This window comes from Pongo pygmaeus, chromosome 22, assembly GCF_028885625.2.
Source record: "Pongo pygmaeus isolate AG05252 chromosome 22, NHGRI_mPonPyg2-v2.0_pri, whole genome shotgun sequence".
NCBI lineage: Eukaryota > Metazoa > Chordata > Mammalia > Primates > Hominidae > Pongo > Pongo pygmaeus.
The window spans coordinates 56,384,675-56,396,135 of NC_072395.2; the positions used below are offsets into that span (position 1 = coordinate 56,384,675).

Here is an 11,461-nt window from a genome sequence, read left to right on the forward strand (position 1 = left end):
AGGCCAGCAGGACCAGGAACACTTCGCGGCGCAGCACCCACAGCATCATGAGCCACTTCCACTCCCTGGGTGGCCTGGGGGGCCCCACCCCGCTCTGAGCTGCCCCTTGTTGTGACCTGGGGCCCCCTGTGGTGGGCCCGCCCCTTGCCCCTGGGATCCAGCCTCAGCGAGGCTCCAGAAGTGTCGTCTCTGCCGGCCAGGCGTCAGCGCCTCCACCCAGGATCACACACTACTATCTCTGCACTTCTGCCCTCTGTCCTGCTCCACGCCGCCTCTGCTTGTTATTCTGGCACATTCCAGGGTGATGCCTGCTGGAGCCATGCAGCCAGTGCCTCCACCCTACCGCTGACATGACGTACCGGCCCCTTCCGCACGCTGGAAGCCTGCCCGGCCTGAAGTGTCCTCACCTGTCGCCCTATCCTCCCCTCCACCCCAGCCCACCAGTGACTCAGCCCCGAAACCCTCACAGCTCTCTCCTCCCCGAGGGAACCTGTGACTTGGCTCTGATGGTGCCGGGACCCAGCCCCGGCATGTTCAGAATCCTTGTCCTTTAACCTGCGTCCACCTGTGGTCGCCGCCACCTCCCTGCCTGAACCTCCAGGCCCTGCAGAGCAAACACTGCTGCCTTCAGGAGACCCCTGGGGCCTTCTCCGTCCCCTCATCCTCCTAAGGAGCCTCCCCCGCCACCGCACCAGAATGTGCCAGAGGAACAGAGGCCCGAGCCTCCCGTGGCCCCAGCGAGGCTTCCTCTGGGGAAGACAGTGAGCCCAACGCCCTGGCTCTCGAGGGGTGGACGGAGTCCAGCTGGCATCGACCGGGTGCCCCTCTCCACCGGTTTCCACAGTCCTTGAGAGCAAAGATGGTACTGGCAGTGGAGCAGAGGGCAAGGGTGTGGCATCTAGAGTCTCCAGGGAGCCACTGTTTGTTGGAGAGGGAGCCTGAAGTGAGCTCCGGACCCCAGCGGGGACAGCGTCCCCTTCCAGCGGGGGCGGCTGATTGATCTGCACACGAGCAGGAGGAGTGGCGCCACCCGGGGCTGACCTCGCGGCCCTGCTCACATCTCGGGGCATTTTGGCAGACCCATCTAGACCTGGGGGACAGCCTGATTTCCTGCAGCCATGATCCACAAGGGTGGCAGCTCTCTCAGGCTTGAGTTACCAGGACACAGACCTGGGCCATTTAATGTGCAGGCAGCCCCAAGTCCCAGCAGGGCCAGAAGCGGAGACGGCGGTTGGGGATGAAAGTTCGTGCTGGTCCCAGATGGCGGCTGGGGGTGAAAGCTGCATGCTGGTCCCTGGGCCCCCTCACTCTGTGAGCTCCTGAGAGGAGGGAAGCCCCCACGCCCCACTGAGTGGAGTGCTCCTTGGCCTGGGACCCCATCCAGTGTCTGCTGCCATGGGGGCGGGCTCTGGGCGGAGAGAGGCCAGACAGGCACCCAGGAAAGCTGGAACACATCCCTCCTGCTTCCCCCAGGGTCCCCAAAGGCAACCTCCCTCCTGCACAGGCATTTGTCACCCTTACCCTCTAGGACATCTTTGCCATGTGCAGTGAACCCCTGGACAATGTTGCATGCCACTTCGCTGGATTTGGGCGGTATACAGACCGAAGCATGTGGTATGAAGCCTTCTGCTGTCAGCCAGTTCCTTGTCCCTCGACAGTATGTGTCCAGGCTGCCCTTCAAGGTGGCAGTGACGGCAGTTGTCTCTTGCACGTTGCGTACGGTTCTGTCACTGACTCTTACACACAGCCCTGGAGACGGGAGAGTGCCGGGAGCATTCTATGCAAGTGTCCTGGCCTGTGCGGGTGTCTCCATAGCATAAACACGAGCCGGGGACCACCCCCTCTTCTGCTTCCATGATTCCACCAACTGGGTGGGGCAGAGCGGTGCCAGGGCCAGAGGCATGCCCTGGGTGAGGGCAGGTGGCCATGCCAGTGAGTGCACTGCGTTCTCAGTTAATTTATCCTACATATTTCTAAGTTTCTTGATGATCGCAGTTGCAGCCCCAAGAGAATGCCCCCCTCACCAAGTAGAAGGCACATGTGCTCTGATGGTCCCTCCCACACTGGGGTCAGGGCACAGCACCGTAGCGAGGCGGCGTGGAGTCTCAGAGGACCTCGGACAACGCTCGGCACATGGGGCTTCTCCAGCCAGCCAGGGGAAAGCACCCTGCAGACTGCTAACTTTTGCAAAATAGAGTAAAAAAGATCAGCTAGAAAAATAAAACAAAAAAGGAAAGATATACAAAATATAAGGCCGTTTTTATTGTTACATTTAACAGTCATCAACTCACTCCGTCTGAGGGGCGTTGGCATCTGTGGACACACTCGGTGCCGAGGTTTGTCCCACTGCGGGCAGGAACAAGCGGCTCTCCTGGGGGCTGGCCCTCGCCCGCTCTGCGTGGCTGTGCCACATGGGACACTGAGGCACCCGTCGGCTGCTCACTGCCTGGCTGCATCTATGAGGGAGGAAACAAGCTGGGCACCAGCTCAGCCTCTGAAGACCCCACGGGTGCCCTAAGCTGTGATGTCTGTCCCCAAAGTTCCTTTTGGGTGGGAGTGCTGGGGGTGCAGGGACAGAGGGTTCCAGCTTACCCAGGGCCAGCCCTGACCAGACGGCAGGAACCAGGGTCTGCAGCTGGATGCAGACGGCAGGCAGATCATTCTGGGGAAATCCCTTTCTTAAACCACATACTGTCCTGGGCTGAGCAGGCCCCCCTAAAAATTCATGTCAACTCAGAACCTCAGAATGTGACCTTATTTGGAAATAGGGTCTTTGCTGATGTAATCAAGTTAGGGTGAGCTCACACTGGGGTATGGTGGGCCCTCATCCAATGACGGCATCCTTGTAAGAAGAGGGAAGTCAGCCCCACAGACGCAGGGAGGACAGCCACGTTTCAATGGAGACAGAGACTGGAGCCACACAGCCGCACGCAGAGGGACGCCCGGGGCCACCAGGAGCTGGAAGAGGCAGGGAGGACCCTCTCCTCAGGCCTCCAGAGTGGGCAGGGGCCTGAGGATGCCCTGATCCCCAATTCCAGTCTCTAGAGCCGTGAGAGGCTCAGCATCTTAGCTCCCCAGCCTGTGGCCTCTGTCAGGGCAGCCTTGGGAGCTGAGCCTGGCCCTTAACTCTCAGGAGCTCTCCCACAGACGGGGTTCTGCATCTCCCGAGCACGTCCGAAGCCCCCTTTCCACAGGGGCCACTGCTCGCCAGGCTGACGGTGACCGCCACCTTCCCTAGGGACCCACCCTCTGTTCCCAAAGTCCCTGCCAGACACCCAGCCACTCAGCCCCACCCTGCCTAGCCTGCACGCCCCTCATGTCCACGGGGTCTTCTCTGAACGGGCCTGGCCTTTCAGTGGGGAGGCGAGGCCTCCATTTGAGGGCTGGCCCCTGATTGCTCCGGCATTTCAGTGATGTTGTGCCCCAGGCCGAGGGAAAACTCTGGAAAAACTTCCCACCAAACTCCTCTTCTGCAGAGTTGAGCTGACGGGAAGTCTGTAACTTTCCTGCAAAACATTATTCTGCCCCCGCCAGGTGGGCTGAGATGGCAAAGGCTGACGACAAGGGTCTCGGGAGTCCCCACAGCTGCGGGGGACGGTAACTGGCACCCCCCACCCTGTGGGGAATAGCAGCAAAGCTTCACACAACCCCCAGGGCCAGTGTCTGCTGCTGAGCGCAGGTCCCACCAGAGCCAGCGTGAAAGCCACAGAAAGACAACCTGAAGTCACCAGTGTCCCTCGGCAGAAGGGACAACCCATGGTGTCTCCCCCTCCGTCCCTGCACAGCCGTGAAAAGAAAGGGCCTGTGTACTCCAACAGCAGGGAGAACACAGTCCCCAAGACCCCCACAGGCTGGGAAGTCAGGGATCACAGGAGAGGTCACCTCTGGGGGTCATGACTCGGGGGAGTCCCTGGGGGGGACCAGGGGTTCTCTGTGGTTCTGGCGTGCTCTTGGAGGGACTCACTGACACGCATGGCGGTTACACAGGTGCAGACACGCAAAGACGACCTGAGCACGAGATAAGATTTGTGTCTTTCATGGTACGTCAGCTTTACCCCATTTTTAAAGACTTTCAAAAATGTTATTTTGGGCATATGCCTTGAACAGACTATCACCCCACCCCAGAAGGAGGACCTTGGATGTGGAGCTGGCAAGCTGGAGCTGCCCAGGGCTGTCCGTCTCCCTGTGGCTTCTCCAGGGGGCTCCCGGGAGCAAAGCCGAGTCGGCAAGGCCGTCCGCCCGCTGAGCAGGTGTTGGCTGCCTGGGTGGCACTTCCTGTGCTGAGGCTCAGGGCTCTGAGCCCTCATGGCACACAAGGTCTTGAGGACAGTGACCACACAGCCCAATCGGCCGGGCAGGTGGACTCAGGAGGGAGAGCCGGAGGCTGCAGAGTGTGCTGCGAGGTACCCTCCACCTGGGACTGTAAGAACAAAGGCGGCTCTGGGGCAAGGTGACAGGGACAATTCCAGCAGAGAAGCGGAGGGAGGGGTGGAGACAGCGCGAGATGACTGAAGACCACATGTTGGGTAGTGCCGGAGGGGGGACTATGGGAAAGGGATTGGGCCTGGCATGAAGACTCCCAGCCCAGCCCCGTGGGGGTCCTAGCAACCCCAGAAGTCCTGCTAAGACCCTGGCACAGGCCCACTTCCCTGAGACTCAGCTTCCCCATCTTCAAAGTGAAGCCTGGCGTCTGCCTGTGAGTGAAAATCAGATGATGGCAGCCACAGAGGTGCTCAGCACAGTGCCCAGTGCAGGGCCGGGACCCAGAGTGGACTCTACCTTGGGGCTGCCTCAAAGAAATCTCAGCAGACAGGAAGCCAGCCCACCCACGCAGCCATGGGGCCAGGAAGCCCGCCCTTTACCAAGTCATTTGGGCATTTTTTCTCTGTGCTAACAGCCCAGACGGAGCCATAGCCTCAACCTCTGTGTGCTGATAACACCAAGCTGGGACGCCGGAGCCATGCAGGGGACAGTGCCCGGCCTGAGGCTGCAGCCTGGGTCTGGATGCCTTTCTAATTCAGGGCCTCCTCACAGCCTGGCTCCATAAATGGTCAAATGCAGCCTGACAGCACAGCCTCCTATCAGCTCTGGGCTCCATACTGCCACACAGCCCACATACCCCGTTCCCCAGGAGACACCCGCAGGTGGGCAGCGTCACTCCCACCCGCCGAGCACATGCTGTCCCCGTCTCGTGTCCCGAGGAGCCGGAAGCAGCTGCTTCCTCCCAGCCTGAAAGCTGCACCTCGGGCTGCACTCGGCTCCCCGAACCCGCCCTCCGCTGCCCCGCAATTCTCCAAGGGAGCTACCCTTCCCATATAAAAATTTCACCTCCATTTCCTTGTAGAGAAGAAACATTTCTGACATCAAGGAAGATTCTAATTTGAAAAGCAAGTGATTCATCTCCCGGTGCCAAACAGCAGACGCAGGTGTTACCAGTCTGGGTGGGGCGCCCGAGCTGGGGGCCTGGGGTCCTCTGGGAGGGGCAAGAAGGCAGCAATGCTGGCCCCCGCCTCCATCTGCCCATCCCATCTGCTTCCACACACCGCCCTGCCATAGCTGCTTGCAGCCTCTTGTCAGTTTCCCCATCTTTTGGTTTGGTGATAAATCAGAGTTCCCATCGGGGGTGCCACCCTCTGTGTGACAGGGAGGAGAGAAGACCCTGCGTCCGAGTCCTCCTGGGGGAAAAGCGAAGATGCTGGGACTAGCCCCAGCTGTCAGGGGGTCTCCAATCCCAGCAGGGAGGCCCCACGCATGGCTAGGATGCCCCAGACCCCAGGGACTGAAGGAAGTGCAAAGGAGGGCCCCCAGTCCTAACTAAGGGTTCAGACCCCCCCAACGCACATCCAGGTACGCCCCCACCCCCCAGGCCTGGTTCTAGGTCTGCCAGCTCCAAGAAGGCCCCTAACAATGACGCAGTTGGAGGGGCTGTGTCCCAGGCTGGGCTCACGCTCAGTCCCGCTGCCCCGGGGGTAGATCCGGCCCCTGGCCCGCGCGCTGTGGAGCCTTGGAGTGTCTGTGCGCCCCTTCCTTGGAGGGCAGCTGCTGAGGGGCTGCTGCAGGACTGGGGAGCCTCCTGGCAGCAAGCGCTCCCAATGCGTAGCTGGGACACTGTGATGGGGACAAGATCCTGGCTTTGAAGAAAGCCCTTTCCACCCTGTCCATGTGGGGGTCTCCCGGTGCACCTGAGCCAGCGGCCCCCTCTTGCAGGCTCCGGAGGGCTCCCCTGCCTGCATCTGGTGTCGCATTTCCTCCGTGACCTCCAAGCTCCCACTGGGGGCACACGGCTGCCCCGCTGACCCCAACTCTGGCCCTGTGCTGGGTGGGCAGCATCTGGCACGGGGGAGGCGCCGTTTCTTCCACACTTGCACGTCCTTAGCCCAGATCTGGTGAAATTTCCCCAGCAAGTGGCTCCCCCTGCCCCCTCCACCCTGCCAAGTGTGGTCCCTGGGCCCCCACCTTCCCTTCTCGGCCTCTGCCCCTGGGTCTGGGGCGTGCATCCAGCCATCCACGTTCAGGGAGGCCACCTCCTCCCTCGCTCGCGACCACCACAAAGCTGCCCAGGACCTTGTTCTACCCTTTCCAAAAGTCCTCAGGACCTGCCTGTCTATGGAGCTTCCAAAACGCCCTGTGAGCTCTCCCGGGCCCCTCCTCTCCTTGGTAATAATGTCCCACACGGTGCTGCCTGCCTGGCCCCAAAAGAAAAGGACCCTGGAGTGAGTTCTGAACACAAACTTGATGAAAGTGGTCCCCTGCTCCACCTGCCGAGTCTGCCCCTCCTCGGACTCTCCCCTTGGGCAGGGAAACCTGCCGGGGCCTGACTGTTTCTTCCTGAAACAGCCTCAGGCTGGGAGGAGAGGGATCCACCCTTGGCCACTGAAGCATTCAGCAGGAATCAGCCCTCGGGGGACTGAGACCCTGCGACCAGCCCTGCCTCACAGGCGCCGGTCCTGGGCAGGCTCCCTTGCTCAGGCCACGCTGCTCCCAAGAAGCCAGGATGAGCAGCTCGCAATGGGCCCCCCAACACGCAGAGTGCCACGCGGAGGACTGGGGCACCCCAGAAAACTGCAGACACTGCATGTCCTCTGGGAGCCCCGGCCCTGGGAGACGATGTGCAGTGGCTCCAGCTCTGACCTCACGAGCCCAAGCTCCGCTACACACTGGGTCCTGACCTGACCTGGGTCCCGGCGTCTCTCCGACCAGGCCTCTCCCGGTGCCTCCCACCCCTGAGACCGGCACCCAGCATCCAGGCCCCTGTATAGTCATCCCCTCTTCGGGAATCTGGGTCATGGCTGCAGGACAGGGGCTACCCAAAGCAGGATGTGGAGGGAGGGGCCACAAAAGCTGGAGAGAATCCACAAGACACTATTTAGCCACCTGCCCTTGATTCTAATTCTCAGTGACAAGAGTCTTTGCTTTTGGCCGAACTTTATCAGGCCCTTGAGGCTTCTGGGCCACCTGCACACTTCCTTGCAAAATCCGGTTTTAGCAAGAACACTAGGTGACTTCAGCCAGAACTGCCCCACCCCATATCTGATCATCCTCATCAGGGCAGCCAGCTCGTCCTCCGGCACCCAGGTGATGACTGATGACCCCGCCTCCCTTCAGCCAGAACCCCCCCACCCCTGCTGTTTGTTCTTAGTGATGTTCCATCCGAGGACCCCACTCTGCTCCTGGGCTATCAACTCCCACTCGCTGGAGCTGTATTCAGAGTGGAGCCTAAATCTCTCTCCACCACTGCAAAATCCCACTGCCCTGGTCCCAGCACCCACCGCGCTGGTCCTGAGTAGTCCCCTTCCGGTCTTTAGCAAAGGTCATTGAATACATTTCCTTTCACGTCAGGCACACCCTTAAATGCAGACACGTGTGTCCTGGGAGGATTACGAACACTCCCCCAGCCCTGCACATCAGCTGTGGGAGGTGAGATTGGGAAGTGCTGGCCTCCTCGCCAAGGCTTCAGCCTCCATTTCTGCTTTTCAGGTCATGTTCGAACACTGGGGGTCCCAGGAGACCCACCCAGACCAGGCCCCTCTCAGGGTGGGAAGAGCGTGGAGCAAGAGGAGGAGGCTCGGCCCAGGACACTGGCCACGGGCTGACCCGTGCAGGGGGCGATGGCTTAAGACGGCCCCATCTTCCACTCCAAGCGTGGTCTCAATCTTGTTGGCCAGTTTATGAAAGTCAAGCCTATCGACTCAGTCAGGGTCTTGGAAGGAAGGAGGCCAGGGCGCAGACAGAGATAGGGATCGCTCCAGGGGTGTGTGGCCCCGGGCTGTGGGGCAGTCCTGGAGCACCTCCACCCCAGCCTGCAGAACATCCAGGCGGAGCAGGAGCAGAGCTGGGCTGTGTAGGGGTTAGGGGACACGGCCAGCCCGCAACCCCAGCTCCCCTCCATCTGCCTCCAGTTTCCAGCCAGGGCCCCCTCTGCCAAACCTGGCCCGAGGCAGGGGCCGGGGCTCTGTCTACTGGGGCCACAGGGAGGCTGGGGAGGGGGCCGGAGCTCCCAGGGCAAGGGGAGGAGCCACCCCCACCCCGTCACGCGCATGGAGGAGGAGCCCATACTGCCCCAGTGTCCACCCCACACCTACACCAGCCCCACATGAGCTCGGGGGTCTCTGGGGGTCAGTGTCTGCAGCTACAGATGTGAGCATGCATGCACGTGTGCAGGACCTTGGACCGCAGCCTCCCATGCACCCCTGGAAAGGTGCCTTGCCTCTCTCCCTCACTCGCCATGTGCAGGGCAGTGGGCGAGTCCCGGCCAGCATGGGCACCCCGCATTTCTCTGCTTCTGCAGCCCCGACTGACCAAGGCCCCCCAGGCGGGCTCCAGCCCTCCAGGCACCTCCCCGGGCCGTGGTGCCTGCCACAGGGCCTGGTCTCAGGGCTCCTCCAGGGCTGGCCAAGTCCCCAGGCCAGCCGAGTACTTACAGGACGTCACCAAACACAAGGTCCCAGCCCACATTCCATGACCTCAGCACTGCTGACGACGTCCTCCTGAGTCCATGAACTTCTTGACGGTTCTCATGGCCTCCTCCTGTGGACAGGGCGGGGCCGGCAGGTGAGGCACCTGCACGCACACCTGGCTCGACTCCCCAAGCCCACCCTGCAGACTCTCAGCCCTCTCCCTCCTTCCCGCTCTGGAGACGGGCCCTCTGGTCCTGGCCGCCCCTGTGGAAGAATGAGGGTGAGCGAGGGGCTGGGTCAGCAACACGGCGGTGGAGGAGCCACCCAGCCTCCTGGAGGAAGCGGCCAGGCAGCGCCGGCACGTTCCGCATCCCTGCTAGGGCAACGGGGCCAGCGTGGCCACCCCACCCAGTGGTCCCCACCTGGCTGAGAGTCCCCAGGAGGCAGCACCCTCTTACTGGGAAGTCAGGCAGGGTTCTATGCAGGAGCTGACACTCACAGGGCTACCACAGGCCTGTGTGGACCCCAAGAGTCAGGAAGCCGCCTGCCGATGGTCCCTCTTAGGGACTGGATCGCGGGCAGCTCAGAAGGCACAGAGTGCTTCCGGGTGGCGGTGTCCTCATGTTTCGGAGGCCTGAGCTCCCTGGAGGAAAAGCAACACCTTCCAAGCCATGCGACCCAACGCTGGTGAGGCTCAAAGCCCTGGAGCTGACAGCCCCCGGGCAGAGGCGTGGACAGCATTTCCCTGTCGGCCCCTCCTCCAACCCCTCCACCAACCGCTCCACCAGCGGCAATTTTCCCACCCGTCTCCCAGCCCCCTGGAACTCTCCCCGGGCCTGCCTCTGGCTGTTTGCTGGGCACCCCCTGCGGGAGCAGCACTGCGGCTGAGTGCCTGGGCGTGGCCCTATTGCCTGTGGGTTTCCAACAGGAGTCTGAAGGCTGGGGACCCTAGGGGACCACCCATTAGGGCTGAGGGCTCTGGAAAGTAGTTCAGGACAAAGGATTTTGGGGAGAGCGTCGGACTCATCTTCCTGGGGCAGACAGAACCAAGTGCCCATCACTGCGCAGCTTGAACAGCAGGCGTTCGGCGCCTCTCAGTTCCGGAGGCCGGGGGTCCAAGGTCATGCTGCGGGCAGTGTGAGCCACCACACCCGGCCCAAGTCCTTTATACATCTTCTCAGGGGGTCTGTGTCTTAAACAGGAAATATTCAAACGCCTTTTCTCTAACTGAAGTAGGTTTTCAGATTACTTTTACGTTTATAAGATCTTGTGGCTACTGAAGGTTTATTTTTTGCAATTATAACCGGCCCGCTTTCCCAGGGTCTCCCTACAGGTGCGGGGCGGGGGAGAGACTCCAGAGGGGGCTGCGGGAAACACAGGGGAGGGAGGCCTGGGGCTGGAGACGGCGGCCGCTCCTCATGCGTCAGGGGCCTCCTTCGGGCCGCCATTGCCTTAGCAGCGCCGAGTTCTTTCTGGGGCAATCGCCGCTGTTGGTTTCATCTCCCAGCACTGCCCATTGGCCGCAGCACCACCTGCCCCCACGCTACACTCCTTTCTGCGGTCATTTCCTTCCCTGGGGTGGAGGCAAGTGTAGAGCCAGCTCTTAGAGAGAGGCAAGCCAGCCATCTGCAGAGTGGGAACCCTCCTAGGCCCCCTTGCCCTCCCCCCGTCCTAACCTGTCCCGTCCCCCATGGGCCCGCGCCCCCGCCAGCAACAGCATCCCATCCCACACTCTGTGCCTGGCCGTCTCACACACCCCACACTCTGGGCTGACCTTCAAAGGGAAGCTGCTGTTTAAATATTAATCGTCCTTGGAGTGCCTGGACTTTCATTAAGACCCTGAATCAAAAGAGGAAAAAAAGCATTTTAAAGATGACTGAAGGCCGGGTGCAGTGGCTCACGCCTGTAATCCCAGCACTTTGGGAGGCCAAGGTGGGCAGATCACAAGGTCAGGAGTTCGAGACCAGTCTGGCCAACATGGTGAAACCCCATCTCTACTAAAAATATAAAAATTAGCCTGGCATGGTTGTGGATGCCTGTAATCCCAGCTACTTGGGAGGCTGAGGCAGGAGAATCACTTGAACCCCGCAGGTGGAGGTTACAGTGAGCCAAGATCGCACCACTGAACTCCAGCCAGGCCAACAGAGCGAGACTCCATCTCAAAACACAAACAAACAAACAAACAAAACTAAAAAAAAAAAGATGGCTGAAGCCTGTGAAAACACTGGGTTGGTGATGCTTGTGTTCTCAGCCCTGCAGGGCTGCAGCACCTCCACCTCCGGCTCGGCCTCACACTGCTCCCGGGGTGTTCCCTTTGCTCTGGAGGCAGAGCTGTGCGCAGCAGGGTGGGGCACCAGCCAGGCCTGAGACCCTGTCTGCCCTCCAGGACCTGCTGACCCTGCTAGATCTTCGGTCCTGCCTTGCCCAGCAGCCGACTGAACAGAGCCCCTGTGGGCCCTGCATGGCCGGCCACCAGGGGGCTACGCCATGGTGGGGTCAGGGGGCAAGCGTCATCCTCCCCGTCTCAGGGAGGGACGCAGCTCCTGGCCTGCATGCGCCTGCCA

At 61.1% G+C, this 11,461-nt stretch overlaps 1 protein-coding gene across 5 annotated transcripts; it reads right to left on the minus strand.

Annotated features, from left to right (window-relative positions):
- Positions 1–94: 94 nt before the first annotated feature.
- On the minus strand, positions 95–5,872 carry LOC129022630 (uncharacterized). Of its 5 annotated transcripts, none has more exons than XM_054468909.2 (6): positions 5,329–5,872; positions 4,135–4,420; positions 2,593–4,008; positions 2,292–2,456; positions 2,025–2,181; positions 95–1,749 (listed from the first exon to the last, which is right to left on the minus strand). In XM_054468909.2, the coding sequence occupies exons 3-6, from the start codon at positions 2,659–2,661 to the stop codon at positions 1,085–1,087; spliced, it is 1,056 nt and encodes a 351-aa protein (XP_054324884.2). In that variant the 5' UTR covers positions 2,662–4,008; positions 4,135–4,420; positions 5,329–5,872; the 3' UTR covers positions 95–1,084. The 5 variants fall into 5 exon arrangements, with proteins under 5 accessions (XP_054324884.2, XP_054324883.2, XP_063515976.1 ...); XM_054468908.2 differs by having other exon boundaries at positions 2,593–2,715; positions 2,806–4,008; positions 4,135–5,872; XM_063659906.1 differs by having other exon boundaries at positions 95–1,319; positions 1,522–1,749; positions 4,135–5,872.
- Positions 5,873–11,461: the final 5,589 nt, after the last annotated feature.